The sequence below is a fragment of the Capra hircus genome, chromosome 4 (assembly GCF_001704415.2).
Source record: "Capra hircus breed San Clemente chromosome 4, ASM170441v1, whole genome shotgun sequence".
Taxonomy (NCBI): Eukaryota; Metazoa; Chordata; class Mammalia; order Artiodactyla; family Bovidae; genus Capra; species Capra hircus.
Window position 1 is genome coordinate 77,506,268 of NC_030811.1, and position 16,262 is coordinate 77,522,529.

A 16,262-nucleotide genomic window follows, 5' to 3' on the forward strand; every position below is an offset into this window, starting at 1 on the left:
TCTCTTTTATTTCTGACATACATGTGGGGTAAAGAGAAAACACTTTCCAAACATTTTCTTCGTACTTAGGAACTCCTCAATAATTGATCTTTCTGAGCAGGACTCTAATAAATCTGATGAGATAAAGTCTATGAATTCGGTGAAATTATAAATTGTTGGGAGGGTATGCTAGCTTTTATTTTCTCCATATGTGACTTCTGTAAAGTAGTATCTCATTCTGGTCCTATTTGTAGTCATATCAATATCATCTAGTCTTTTCCTCTCAGTTAAAGACTTGATGCCTATGGACAGAATGGGGGTTATGACTATTCTAATGTAAGGATAGTGGCACTGGGTTCAGGGCTCATTAATCCCACCTGAAAAATAAAGTCACTGTAAAGATGCTTTTTATAGATATGCCTCAGCTCAAAGTATATATATATATGTGTGTGTGTATGTGTGTATGTGTGGTGTTCATTTCAGTCGCTCAGTCATGTCCGACTCTTTGTGACCCCATGAACCCACAGCACACTACGCCTCCTTGTCCATCACCAACTCTCGGAGTCCACCCAAATCCATGTCCATTGAGTCGGTGATGCCATCCAACCATCTCATCCGCTGATGTCCCCTTCTCCTTCTGCCCTCAATCTTTCCCAGCATCAGGGTATTTTCCAATGAGTCAGCTCTTCTATCAGGTAGACAAAGTATTGGAGTTTCAGCTTCAGTATCAGTCCTTCCAAAGAACACCCAGGACTGATCTCCTTTAGGATGGATTGGTTGGATCTCCTTGCAGTCCAAGGGACTCTCAAGAGTCCTCTCCAACACCACAGTTCAAAAGCATCAATTCTTTGGCACTCAGCTTTATTTATAGTCCAACTCTCATATCCATACATGACCATTGGAAAAACCATAGCCTTGACTAGACGGACCTTTGTTGGCAAAGTGTCTCTGCTTTTCAATATGCTATCTAGGTTGGTCATAACTTTCCTCCCGAGGAGTAAGCATCTTTTAATTTCATGGCTGCAGACACCACCTGCAGTGATTTTGGAGCCCAGAAGAATCAAGTTAGCCTCTGTTTCCACTGTTTCCCCATCTATTTGCCATGAAGAGATGGGACTGGATCTTAGTTTTCTGAATGTTGAGCTTTAAGCCAACTTTTTCACTCTCCATTTTCACTTTCATCAAGAGGCTTTTGAGTTCCTCTTCACTTTCTGCCATAAGGGTGGTATCATCTGCACATCTGAGGTTATTGATATTTCTCCTGGCAATCTTGATTCCAGCTTGTGCTTCCTCCAGCCCAGCATTTCTCATGATGTACTCTGCACATAAGTTAAATAAGTAGGGTGACAATATACAGCCTTGACTTAGTCCTTTTCCTATTTGGAACCAGTCTGTTGTTCCATGTCCAGTTCTAACTGTTGCTTCCTGACCTGCATACAGGTTTGTTAAGAGGCAGGTCAGGTGATCTGGTATTCCCATCTCTTTCAGAATGTTCCACAGTTTATTGTGATCCACACAGTCAAAGGCTTTGGCATAGTCAATGAAGCAGAAATAGATGCTTTTCTGGAACCCTCTTGCTTTTTCCATGATCCAGTGGATGTTGGCAATTTGATCTCTGGTTCCTCTACCTTTTTGAAAACCAGCTTGAACATCTGGAAGTTCATGGTTCATATATTACTGAAGCCTGGCTTGGAGAATTTTGAGCATTACTTTACTAGCGTGTGAGATGAGTGCAATTGTGCGGTAGTTTGAGCATTCTTTGGCATTGCCTTTCTTTGGGATTGGAATGAAAACTGACCTTTTTCAGTCCTGTGGCCACTGCTGAGTTTTCCAAATTTGCTGGCATATTGAGTGTAGCACTTTCACAGTGTCATCTTTCAGGATTTGAAAGAGCTCAACTGGAATTCCATCACCTCCACTAGCTTTGTTGATAGTGATGCTTCCTAAGGCCCACTTGACTTCACATTCCAGGATGTCTGGCTCCAGGTGAGTGATCACACCATCATGATTATCTGGGTCATGGAGATCTTTTTTGTACAGCTCTGTATATTCTTGCCACCTCTTCTTAATATCTTCTGCATCTGTTAGGTCCCTACCATTTCTGTCCTTTATTGTCCCCATCTTTGCATGAAATTCTCCCTTGGTATCTCTAGAGATATGTGTTGATGTCTATGTTTTTATGTGCTACCAAAAAGCTTGGGAGGTAAACAAGGAAAATAAACTTCCCTTCTATTTACCCACACCTACTTCTTCCAAATTCCTCCCCTATTTTGGAGCAAAGTCATTTCTAAGTCTCTAAGATGTATTCACAAGAGGAGACACATCTTTAGATAAGTATGAAGGCGACATTACTAAGCCACTGCAGGCAGTCAAATTACCATTTCTATACAGCTCCAACATGGGTTTCTAATACTGTCTAATTTAGTAGAGACTCGTGAATTTCCTATTTTTCCTGAGTTTATATAAAGCATTTCATTACAGGATGATTTTTTTCAGGTTGAACTAGCAGCAACAGTGTGTCACTTTAATACATTTTGACAGATTGAGTCTCTTATAGTTAACAGCATTTTTAGCTGATCCTCTGAACTGATTCTGAAAGAAAGTGGGTTGTAGTTACCTCCAGTAATTGTCACAAACATCTCATGAATATACAGTATGGTATTTTCCATGAGTGGCTCTCACAAGCCTTTGAGTTTTCATGCTTCTTTAAGATGCCTTACAAAGGGGATATTTTTAATGCATTTGGGAGACAACAGACTAGGTGGCTTTTCCACTTCCTTAAATTATATAATTTTTAAACCTCAACATTTCCACTTGAAAATAAGATTGGACATTGGGCAGGAGATCGTGTAAAAGGGGACCACTGAGGGATTTTTCACAGTCTGCACAGCATCCTTCCTCAAGAGTTAAGAGTGTGGTTTCCTGTCACTTTCTTTACTAGAGAAGATGCAGGTGCAGAACACCAATTTTCTGCTTTTCCCCAAATGGTGAGGAGGATGAATAACAAGAAGGTAAGACGCTAATTCTATCTAACCCTGTATTTCAATACTAGTTTCTTCTACAGAGACACATACACATATATAGGCTGCCTTTGCAAAGAAACTTTTTCTAGTTGAGGACTGAAATATATATTTTCCAGGAACTTTGAATCATAGTAATATACTACTCTATGTATTTCTGTGGCTAAAGCGAATGTGATGATTATGAAGAGTAAGAGATCAAGTGGAGTCAGTAGCTATTTAAGTTCTGTCACTGTCATATTTTAAAACCTTAATGAAAACCTTAAAAAACAGTATACCCAAAAGTCTTTGATGTTAAACCATCCAGGAGGACCGGAGTAAACCAGAAGTGAAATTTCATTCAGCTCTGCAATTCTACTTTAAATTCACATCAGAATGGCCTTGAAGACATGTGATAGGCTGACTTGTAATGAATTGGAAATTTCTGGATTTTTTTTAAGTTTAACCTTTTTCCAAATTGACAAAAGCAGCACAATAAATAATAACATCTTATCTGCCAAGGAAACAGTCTTCTCATACAGAAAATGCTTCCCTCTAACAGGAAAAGCTGCTGACATTATGCCATACCACTGCAAAGATATTCTTATTATCTTGTAACATTTCCCGATTGCCTATTTTGTCAGGGACTGCGCTAGAACTTCCATAGCATCACTTCATTTAATGCTAAAGAGTCTTTGTAGCTAGTATTTTTAACTCCATTTTACAGAAAAAGGAAGGCTGAGAGAAGATGAGTGACTTGCCTAAGGATACACACCTAGTGCATGAAAGTAAAGGGGCTGGCATTATACAGACATATCTGATTCCCAACGCCAAGTGTTTTTTTTTTTTTTTTTTAATGATATGAAACCAGAGACATAATAAATCTAAAACTTTGCTTTTTATACAGAGATGCTTTATTTCACTCTCTTGGATAACAGTTAAAAATCTTTTTCCTAGTTTCACAGCCAATGGTTTACAAACTGAGACTTTTATCTCCTTTGTGACAATAGTAATCACTGATTAAATTCCTTTGTGTTAAATGCCTTGTACTTGGTATTATATTAAACTGTACATGCGTAGAGATATTATCACTAAAAATATTTTCTCCTTATAAACTTGAATTCTCTATTCAAATCATTTAAAATCAAATTTGAATATTTTTTCCAGAATAGTCTTACAATGGTGATGTATATAATCTACATGTGAACATTGAGTCAGAGAGGTTATAAACAATTAGGTTAATAAAAAAGCTTTCAGATGAGCAGAGTATTTATTAGGAGTAAAACAAAATTTTCACACAGGTCATGCCCACTCTATCCTCTGTTCTTTTTTTTTTTTTTTCATTTACTCTATGTTTTTCCAGTTGGGCTCAAACCTGTTAATGATTTCCTAGGTATACAAAAGGCTCAACGTTGACCCAATTCAAATCCAATTTTAAGACAACTCCTCTTTTCATTTTTCTCTTCATTCTGTTCTCTTTTACTCATTTCTTCCTACCTTTGTACTGACACTGAAATCAAAATAATATTTTCACTACTGCACAAATACTAGATGGCATTTCATCAACTGAAATTTGATTAGTGGATAAGAAACTTTTATTATCAAATATACTCCTTTCCTTTGATCTGTTTTCTTTAAAAAATAGTAACAGACTTAAAACAATGATAAACACATTGAATTTTGAAAGTTCTCCAGAAAAGCCAATTCTGAATCTTAGTTTTTATTAGATAAACTGCATTTTCATCTTGGGAAATACTACCCTGGGAGAATAAAAACAGATTGAACTCAATAGTATTTGACAGCATGAAACATAGTAACAAGGTAAACAAGGCCCAGAAAAACATTTTAGAGTCCTCTGAGCGATTTAAGATGCATGTGAATGTTAAAATTCTAGCAGTAGTCACATATGTTCAGAATCAGAAATAACACAGAGATTACTGGCTGTATTTTATGTATTTTTAAAAATTAACATTCATTTTTAAAGGAATATAGATATTTACATTTCATATAATAGTCAGTAAAGTCCTCAGATTGATTATGTCAGTTTCTGAAAGATTTTGTCTTCCGTCTTGATCATTATTTCAGAAGGAAGAACTGTTGAACAATGACTGGACACATCTAATTGATAATGAACAGTAGAAGCTTTTCTATTTAAGACTTTCATTGTACTGCTTAATCTTTTCTATTTATACATTGATAATCCACATAAAAATTGTCAATGACCTTTATGTTATCTGTTTCCTAAACAATATTCTTAAAATTTTGTTAAGCACATGAATTATGAGCTTGTCATCATATTGCCTTTCATATATTTAGAATACATTTTTAAAAGAAGTTTTATTATAAATTCATCCTGGATATTATGAGTGTTTGTTGCAAACTATTTTGTCTGAACGCTTATTTTCTGTCTGGAGACTGCACTAGAACCTTGTACAGGAAAAAAATATTCAATATATCTACTGCTATTGTAAAACAAATAACAGAGAGTAAGCAAAGACCAGATGTTGGTATACACCGAGCCTAGAGTGAGAAAACACTTAGACTTTACCAAAAAACCAACTTTTCTTTCCAGTAAATTTCAAAAATATTTCATTTTCTTTCAATAAATGAAAGTACTAAATTTGTTGAAAATGGGAATTGGTGATTTACTTAAAACTTAAGAAAATATACAAATAGCAACAACAGATGAAATAGATCATGTGTCTTATTTAGAATTTGGGAAAGCCTGTATATCCAAGACATTTTCCATAGGTGATTTTCGGTTTCAAAAGCTCATTTTTAAAAATCTATTATTTAAGATGACATAGTGTTCACTGCTATTCGGGAAGATGTTAGTAAACAAATAGGTTCTTGTTGCTGTTTTGTTTTTTGCCAAAGCAATAGCAGTCTCTTTTATGTCACTAACTAAACTGACTCCGAAACAAAGAACTAATTTAATGGGATTCCCAAAGCATGTCAATCCAGATTAACCCTGTGGCAGCAATTCTTTATGGAACATTTAGCCTCTGGAATAGTAAATTCTGGCTGAGAAACTTATAAAACAAATACCATTTGTAATACAAAAGTCTGTTTTTTTCTTTTTTTTTAGCCAATGCCTGTTTACATATTGGAAGTAGCATGGGACAATGTCAATGGCTTTGCAGGGTCACAAAGCCGTAAGACCTTGGGAATGTTAATTTGTCCAAGGTGCCTCAGAATCTCATGTATAAAATGGGAGTACCTCAAGTGCTTCAAAGGGACGTCAAGAGTTGAACACAACTGAGAGACTAACACTATCATACAATATATGTAAAGAAGGCACCATGGCAACTTAGTTAACAGCAAGGACCCTGTAGCCACATTTTGCCCATGAAAATATGGAAATAGGAATGTTGTCAGTTTTGTTGACCACTGTAGCCCAGGGTTTAATAAAATAGTTCCTAGAACACAGGGTGTACCCAATAAATATGTGTTGAATAAATGAAATCAAAGCATCCTAGCTTTGTCATTTCCTGGTTATATGACCAAAGGCAAGGTGCCTCTATAAGTTTTAGGTTCCCAAAATGAGAAATAAATAAGCACAATGTAAATGCTTAACAGATTAGCTTTACTGCTAAGTAAGCTGAACACAGACTGTAAAATGTAAGCACTAAATATGTGGTAATTATTATCACTAATTTGAAGGTACAATTAATCTACTATTTAAAAAGATAATATTAATGAAGAAGATATTATGAGTTAAGGAGACTATTGGTTTTAAACAATAGTATACACTTGAAAGTCGTCAACCAGTCCATTCTGAAGGAGATCAGCCCTGGGATTTCTTTGGAAGGAATGATGCTAAAGCTGAAACTCCAGTACTTTGGCCACCTCATGCGAAGAGTTGACTCATTGGAAAAGACTCTGAAGCTGGGAGGGATTGGGGGCAGGAGGAGAAGGGGACGACAGAGGATGAGATGGCCGGATGGCATCACTGACTTGATGGACGTGAGTTTGAGTGAACTCCGGGAGTTGGTGATGGACAGAGAGGCCTGGCGTGCTGGGATTCATGGGGTCGCAAAGAGTCGGGCACGACTGAGCGACTGAACTGACTGACTGAAAGTCTTTTAAAAACTGCTATACATAAGACACTATAGGGATTTTGTGGCTCAGTGGTAAACAATCCACCTGTCAATGCAGGAGATGTGGGTTCCATCCCTGGATCGGGAAGATCCCCTGGAGGAGGAAATGGCAACCTGCTTGAGTATTCTTGCCTGGAAAATTCCATGGTCAGAGGAGCCTGGTGGGCTATAGTCCATGGGGCTGCAGAGTCAAACATGAATGCGTGACTGAGCACAAGACATTATAAATGCTTTAAAGCCATGCTTGGAAGAATGCGTTCTCTGCAATTTAAAATTCTGTTCTTTAAAAATACTTGTTCAGATACTCACCTTTTCCCATTAAATGTCACTATAAGTGATAAAAGGAATCTGCTTTAATTATTCAACAAAAGAAGGAGTCTTGAAGACTGTGGGAAATAATTGCCCCTTTTGTTCGATATTGAGAACAATGATAAAAATTTCCCTCATCTTTTATCTGCAGCACTTGTAAAGACTGAGACATATAAACTATTTGTCAATACTGAGTAAATCAATAATTATTTTAAAACATTGCATAGATCACAAAAATTAAATACCTCATTACCTTAACTCAAAGGTTTTATATATATGTATAAATATATACATATTTATATATGCATATACACACACATATATAATATATATATATATACACACATACACATATATAATAAGGAACTAAAGGGGAACTAAAGAACAAGAGGGGAACTAAAGAATGTCTTGATGAGGGTGAAGGAAGAGAGTAAAATGGCTGGCTTAAAACTAAATAGTGAAAAAACTAAGATCATGGCATCCTGCCCCATTACTTCCCGACAAATAGAGGCAGGAAAAGTGGAAGTAGTGACAGATTTCTTCTTCTTGGGCTCTAAAACCACGTGGATGTTGACTGCAGCCATGAAATCAGAAAGTGTTTGCTTCTTGGCAGGAAAGCTATGACACACCTAGACAGTGTGTTGAAAAGCAGAGACATTACTTTGCTGATGAAGGTCCATGTAATAAAGGCTATGGTCTTCCCAGTGGTCACATACAGTTGTGAGAAAGTGAAAGTCATTCAATTGTGTACGACTCTTTGTGACCCCATGGACTACACAGTCCATGGAATTCTCCAGCCAGAATAGAGGACTGGGTAGCCATTCCCTTCTTCAGGGGATCTTCCCAACCTAGGAATCAAACCCAAGTCTCCTGCATTGCAGGCGGATTCTTTACCAGCTGAGCCACAAGGGAAGGCCAAGAATACTGGAATGGGTAGCCTATCCCTTCTCCAGTGGATCTTTCTGACCCAGGAATCAAACCAGAGTCTTCTGCATTGTAGGTGGATTCTTTACCAACTGACAGCGAGAGCTGGACAATAAAGAATGCAGACTGCCAAAGGATTGATGCCTTTGAAATGTGGTACTGGAGAAGACTCCAGAGAGTCCCATGGAGAGCAAGGAGATCAAACCAGTCAATCTTAAAGGAAATCAACCCTGAATATCCACTGGAAGGACTGATGCTGAAGCTCAAACTCTAGTATTTTGGTCATCTAATGAGAATAGTTGACTCATTGGAAAAGTCCCTGATGCTGGGAAAGATTGAGGGAAGAAGGAGAAGAGGGCATCAGAGGATGAGATGGCCAGATGGCGTCACTGATGCAATGGATATGAACTTGGGCAAACTTCAGGAGATGGTGAGGGACAGAGAGGCCTGGTGTGCTACAGTACAAGGGGTTGCACGGAGTTGGAAATGATTGGGTGACAGAACAACAACAATATTTTAATACATATTTAAATGAGTACTTCATTTAAGCATAGGTAGAATTCCCTTCTACTCAGAAATGGAACTAACCTTTTCCAGTCTTGTGGCCACTGCTAAGTTTTCCAAATCTGCTGACATATCGAGTGCAGCACTTTAACAGCATCATTTAAAGGATTTTAACAGCTCCACTGGAATCCCATCACCTCCACTAGCTTCAGGACCATAAATAGAATTAAATAGCTTTAGGACCATAAAGAAGGCTGAAGGCCAAAGAATTAAGGCTTTTGAACTGTGGTGTTAGAGACGATTCTTGAGAGTCCCTTGGACAACGAGGAGGTCCAACCAGTCAATCCTAAAGGAAATCAACCTTGAATATTCATTGGAAGGACCAATGCTGAAACTGAAGTCCCAATACTTTGGCCACCTGATGCAAAGAGCCAATTCATTGGAAAATATTCTGATGCTGGGAAAGACTGAAGGAAGGAGGAGGGAACGACAGAGGATGAGATGGTTGGATGGCATCACCAATTCAATGGACATGAATTTGAGCAGACTTACATGCTAGCAAAGCAAAGCTCAAAATTCTACAAGCCAAGCTTCAATAGTATGTGAACCGTGAACTTCCAGATGTTCAAGCTAGATTTAGAAGAGGCAGAGGAATCACAGATCAAATTGAATCACAGATCAAATTGACAACATCTGTTTGATCATTGAAAAAGCAAGAGAGTTCCAGAAAAACATCTACTTCTGCTTTATTGACTATGCCAAAGCCTTTGACTGTGTAGATCACAACAAACTGTGGAAAGTTCTTAAAGAGATCAGTATACCAAACCACCTGACCTGCCTCTTGAGAAGTCTGTATGCAGGTCAGGAAGCAAAGTTAGAACTGGACGTGAAACAACAAACTGGTTCCAAATCAGGAAAGGAGTACATCAAGGATGTATATTGTCACCCTGCTTATTTAACTTATATTCACAGTACATCTGGAGAAGGCAATGGCACCCCACTCCGGTACTCTTGCCTGAAAAATCCCATGTACAGAGGAGCCGGGTAGGCTGCAGTCCATGGGGTTGCTAAGAGTCAGACACGACTGGGCAACCTCACTTTCACTTTTCACTTTCATGCATTGGAGAAGGAAATGGCAACTCACTTCAGTGATCTTGCCCAGAGAATCCCAGGGACGGGGGAGCCCGGTGGGCTGCCGTCTATGGGGTTGCACAGAGTTGGACATGACTGAAACAACTTAGCAGCAGCAGATTAGTTCAGTTCAGTTCAGTTCAGTCGCTCAGTCGTGTCCGAATCTTTGCGACCCCATGCGACCCCATAAATTACAGCATGCCAGGCCTCCCTGTTCATCACCATCTCCTGGAGTTCACTCAGACTCACATCCATCGAGTCCATGATGCCATCCAGCCATCTCATCCTCGGTCATCCCCTTCTCCTCCTGCCCCCAGTCTCTCCCAGCATCAGAATCTTTTCCAATGAGTCAACTCTTCTCATGAGGTGACCAAAGTACTGGAGTTTCAGCTTTAGCATCATTCCTTCCAAAGAAATCCCAGGGTTGATCTCCTTCAGAATGGACTGGTTACATCATATGAAACGCTGGGCTGGATGAAGCAGAAGCTGGAATCAAGATTGCCTCAATAACCTCCGTTATGCCGATGACACCAACCTTATGTTAGAAAGTGAAGAAGAACTAAAGAGCCTCTTGATGAAAGTGAAACAGGAGAGTGAAAAAGTTTGCTTAAAGCTCAACATTCGGGAAACTAAGATCATGGCATCTGGTCCCATCACTTCATGGCAAATAGATGGGGAAACAGTGTCTGACTTTATTTTGGGGGGCTCCAAAGTCACTGCAGATGGTGATTGCAGCCAAGAAATTAAAAGATGCTTACTCCTTGGAAGGAAAGTTATGACCAACCTAGATAGCATATTAAAAAGCAGAGACATTACTCTGTCAACAAAAGTCTGCCTAGTCAAGGCTATGGTTTTTCCAGTGGTCATGTGTGGATGTGAGAGTTGGATTATAAAGAAAGCTGAGTACTGAAGATTTGATGCTTTTGAACTGTGGTGTTGGAGAAGACTCTTGAGAGTCCCTTGGACTGCAAGGAGATCCAACCAGTCCATCCTAAAGGAAATGAGTCCTGAGTATTCATTGAAAGGACCGATGCTGAAGCTGAAAGTCCAATACTTTGGCCATCTGATGTGAAGAACTGACTCATTGGAAAAGACCCTGGTGCTGGGGAAGATTGAAGCTGGGAGGTGAAGGGGATGACAGAGGATGGATAAGATGATTGGATGGCATCACCGACTCAATGGACACGAGTTTGAGTAAGCTCTGGGAGTTGGTGATGGACAGGGAAGCCTGGCTTGCTGCTGTCCATGGGGTTGCAAAGAGTCAGACACGACTGAGCGACTGAACTGAACTGAACTAGGAGATGGTGAAAGACTTGGAAGCCTAGCATGCTGCAGTCAATGGGATCTGCCGTGACCAAACAACAACTCAGAAATGAATATAGAATTATATTTAAATTTTATACAGAACCATAGGTTCCTTTTCCTCTGTTTCACTTTTTTATGTTTGATTACAATATTTGTTTCATTGGAGACAAAATTCGGTAAAGTGCAATGGCATCACCAACTCAATGGACATGAGTTATAGTGAAGGACAAGGAAGCATGGTGTGCTGCAGTCCATGGTGTCACAAAGGGATGGACACAACTTAGTGACTGAACAACAAAAACAATGAGCACATGCTAATCTACCAGGGACTCGCATTACTCTAAGCAGCTCGCACACATTTTTAGCAGAAGTGTTTCCACTGGTGTCGGCTCTCTTCAGAGAGAGCGGTAAGCTGTCTAATTTTCCACCTCTTCCACATTTCCTTCTGTTTTACCTTTCTCTTAAAATTACTCTACTTTTCTTTTTCTTTCTTTACTCTGACTTAGCTTCAGAACTGCGAACTTTAACGTTACAAATAGTATTGTTTTATAAGCTTCTTGGCCAGAAACTCTGGGCCACATCACGGCTCAGTCCCTAAGCAAGTCCTAAAGGCCCATCACGGTCCCTGTGCTGTTGCTTCTCCTGCCCTACCAGACTGTTTCCACAGGGCTTATACAGCACGGACTATATGCAGGTAAGCATTCACTGCAGTATCAGCAGCAAAGATAAGCTGTGGGTTGAAGTGCTGATTTTGCCAAACGTAGTTGGGAAGGAGCATTCCAGAGCACAGAGTGAAAGCAGTCTGGAGGAAGTCACTGAGAAGGGAGAACAGCAGAGCTAAATGTGGGCCGCAGAGAAAGGAACAGGCGGCACCGGTTGCAACGGTGTGAGAATGAGGCACCAAACGAAAAAGACACTGCCTCACCCCTCCCTGCTCTGGGATACCTGAGCTTGTATCACTGGGTCTTATGAGTCAAAGTAAGGTTTTTGAAGGAAGAAAAGACAGATTTCAAGCTGGTCCAGGATGAAGGGTGGGCCAGGGGATACCTCCATTCTGTGAATGACCTACTTAAGCAGGCATCTGCCCCTGTCTCCGATTTTAATCACTTTCCCATCACACTCTCACTTCAGCCTTTACTCCAGGCTTCTTCCCTCTCCTTGACCTCTGGATGAATCTCCCTTAGCATTAACATTCATGTTGCAAATGAAATTGTCTCCTCTTTTTTGTTTTAATTTTTCAGCTCACCCCATCTCTGCTCCTAATACCATTCATTCATCCTTCCCTACAGTAATAGGAAGAAGATAAATAGGCAAAAACCTCTGCTTGTTTTTCAAAAGCACTAATGATCAAGCAAAATGAGAATGGAGCCATCATTTAACACGGTTTTCACCAACTAACATCTCTATAGTAGGTCTGGGCATCTTCTCCCTACTCCTAACACATAAAGTATCTGGTTTTTGTAATGACAGTTCTTATACCTGGAGTGTACTATTTACCTAGTACCAACTTCTCAAGTCTACATTATTTTACCTTTCCTATAATGCTTCCTTTTGTTACCTAAGTGTATCTTACTGAAATTGTATCACAAAATTCAGAAATGAGTGGTTGACTAATTGTTTTAACTATCCCTCTTATTCTTTCTTCCCCAGTGTGACAATAAATTTAAGACCAGGGACAAACCCTAATGAGTCTTTTGATTCTGATACTGGATGTCTGACTAGCATATTAACAGAATCATTTTGGTCCATTCTCCCAAGTCTTGACAGAGCCTCATCATTTACTATAAACCACAAATATAGCTTCTGTCTTATGAAATCTCTTTTCTCCATAATCCCGAAATCTGACTCAGTTAAAAGGGGAAAGTTTACTTTATAATCACAAAAAAGGAGGTTTTTATAATTGCATTATTGAAAGCACTGTAAGAAAATAGTTCTTTCATCAACTTGCCATGCTGTTTTTCTTATTTCCACATAGTCTTACTCCACCTATATTATGGAATAAAAATGTGTACATAGTCAGTCTCCCTGTTTTAAACAACTGTTCTGAGCACCAATGTGAGACCTCACATCTAGGTTTATACTTTGATTTCTGGTCTGCAATGGTGCTATGCTAAGCTTATCGATAACAAAATTATGTTTTTGATATAAATACATTCAAACATCTAAAAAATTCTGTATGACCTTCTTTTTTCCAATTAATTGATAAAAGGATGCCTGTGGGTCATTGATTATAGCCATAAGAAATATGCAAGAGAATTTTATTCTTTCTTGTAACATAAGATTTGTCAAAAGATGAATGGTAGCAATGTATTTCATGCATTGCCCATCCATGTTGGAGTCAAGCAGAGCACCAAGTAATTACCTGATTATGTATTCCCTTGGCCACCTGTTATAAAGTTTTCATGTGAAAATTAAATATTGGCATGTGGTAACATTTCAATTTCACAATTGAGTTCTGCCTATGGAGATCTAAGTCACAAATCACTCCAGGTTTGGAAAGAAAATCTAGTTTTAATAGTTTTCTTGAGTAATCAAGAGTTTACATATTTTTATCTACTATCTGAACTGAAAACTTCAGATTCTGTTAATGTTTCCCTCTGAGTCTCCTACAGCTTTGAGGGAATAAGGGTTGTTGTTCATTTATCATATATTTAGTTTTTTACCTTTCTAATGAACATTTTGATTGTCTCATGCACATCAACAATTTAATATTTAGCCACAATCTTCAACTCAGGGGGTTAAAAAAGTTGTTCTACTCCAAGAAGATAAAGAAAAGGAAAGCTAGGCAATGCTGTTAATAAAATATATAAAAACTGAGTTTGGGGAAAAAACATCCCCAGTGAAAGGAAAGATTAGACTGAGTATGCATCACTAGTTAGTTCAGAATTAGCCCTTCATTTTCCTTGGTAAATCATAAAAAGGTAAGCAATAAATAGAATGGGATATAATAAAAATAAATATGACAAACTATACCAAACATGTGATTTTATTGACAGCTGACCTTAGGGTCAAATGCTTAAAATATTCTCATTTGTGATTAGCAAGTATTAGGCTCTCAATAGTTGGCATTCAATCAAACCATTGGACATGATGGTGGAGGTTTCCAGCAATTTCATTTTAAAAATGGGGATTATCTCATTTGAGCTACACAGATGTCTTAGAAGGGTCGAGTAAGCATTTCCTCCCTATTTCCAATTCAAAAGTAACATCACATGGATATTTGCCTCCTCAGTCATGATTGCAACAAATTTTACAGTGGCATTGTTTAATTCATTATTTGGTTTATAGCTGTAATCTAGCATCTTTAGCTGTATCAAGGTGCCATCCCATTATTCTCTCACAAAGAAGGTAATATCACAATCAATAAAATTCAAATTATTCTGACCCACCTCTCCATCTGTTACATCACTAAAATACTGCTATGATCTTTGTGAAAATGTTCAGAGAAATGTGTGAGACTCACTCAATGAAGTAGACTTCACCCTTCTCTGTATAAGCCATTTCCCAGTTGTCAGGCAATGGGTCTGAGTCCTCATTCTCCTCAGGTTTAGCTGGTTTCGCATCATCCATCTGCTCCTTCACCTCCTCAGGCTGACTGTACACTGGTGCAGGATAAGGCTGGGAGGGTGTCTCCCCTGAGGCACCTACACTCTTGTCTTCAGGTTCACTGGATTCTACAAAAAAACAAGGGTACACGGTTAGTCACTCCAGCCACTGTACCTTCTGAGTGAGTATGGACTATGCTCACCAGGGAATGAGCTCTCTGAAAGCTAACAGAAAAAGCATAATTGCAACCTCCTCTGAAAATTATCAGTAGGCCTATCTGAGTTCCTCTTTCACTTATCATTCTAGTCTATTCTACAACTAATTAAACCTGATGACTAAATTGGAGGACCATATCATTATATAGGTGTGGTAGACAGAGCAATGAATCCCTAAGGACGCCTGTGCCCTACGCCCTGGAACATGTGATTGTTACCTTATGTGGCAAAAGAAGATTTGCAGGATCAATTAAATGAAGGGCCTTGAGATTGGAGATCTTCTTCAATTATTCAGGTGGGCTTGCTGTAATGACAAGGGTCTTTACAAGTACAAGAAGAAAGCAGAAGAGGACTATAAGAGGGAGATATGACTATTGAACAGAAGCATTGGCCAAAGAAATGCATTGCTGCTGATTTTGAAGACAGAAGGGGATCCAACACTAGCTAAGAAGTGCGGGTGACCTTTAGAAGCTGGCAAGCCAAAATCATGGATTTTCTTTTAGAGTCTCTAGAAAATAAGTCTTTTAGAAATCTTGATTTAGCCCAGTGAGACCCATTTCAGACTTCTAACCTACAGAGCAGTACGATAAAAAAAAAACGCACTGCTTTAGGCCACTGTTGTTGCTCAGTCACTAAGTCAGGTCGATTCTTTGCGACCCCATGGACTGTCCTCCCTGTCCTCCACCATCTCCCAGAGTTTGCTCAAAATCATGTCCATTGAGTTGGTGATGCTATCTAACCATCTCATCCTCTACTGCTCCCTTCTCCTTTTGCCTTCAATCTTAAGCAACTAGATGTGTGGTAAATTCTTATGGCTGCGATAGAAACCTAATCCAACAGAGCAAAAACTAAAAGAAATGTACACTTTAAGAGAAACAATAAAATGATTGGAGGATATCAGATGTTGAGACCCAAGGATATCAACCTGCAAACGATATGAGATCCAGAATGATGAACAGGAACACACGGAGAAAAAATTAAAATTCAATAAAAATAGACTAAAATTTACCTAAGATGAAGAGACATAGGAGTCTGCCAATTAAAACGGTTTACTGAATCTGAGGCCAAATTAATGAAGCATACATTTCACCTAAACACATCTACGTGAGATTTCCAAACTCCAATGTTATAAAGCAACTTTACCAGCTTCCATACTAAAGAAACTTACCCCAAAAAAGAGGAATAGAAGATCATCAGACCTTTCACTTGTAATACTTGGAGCTCAAAGATAGTAAGATAATATCTGTAGT

At 38.8% G+C, this 16,262-nt stretch overlaps 1 protein-coding gene across 2 annotated transcripts in view; it reads right to left on the bottom strand.

Annotated features, from left to right (window-relative positions):
• Nucleotides 1-16,262, bottom strand: part of MAGI2 (membrane associated guanylate kinase, WW and PDZ domain containing 2) — a 1,495,474-nt gene that overhangs the window by 503,001 nt on the left and 976,211 nt on the right. For both annotated transcript variants that reach the window (XM_018047275.1, XM_018047276.1), the window contains exon 5: nucleotides 14,715-14,925. In XM_018047275.1, the coding sequence (XP_017902764.1) occupies nucleotides 14,715-14,925 (211 nt within the window). The remainder of the gene's footprint in view (nucleotides 1-14,714; nucleotides 14,926-16,262) is intronic.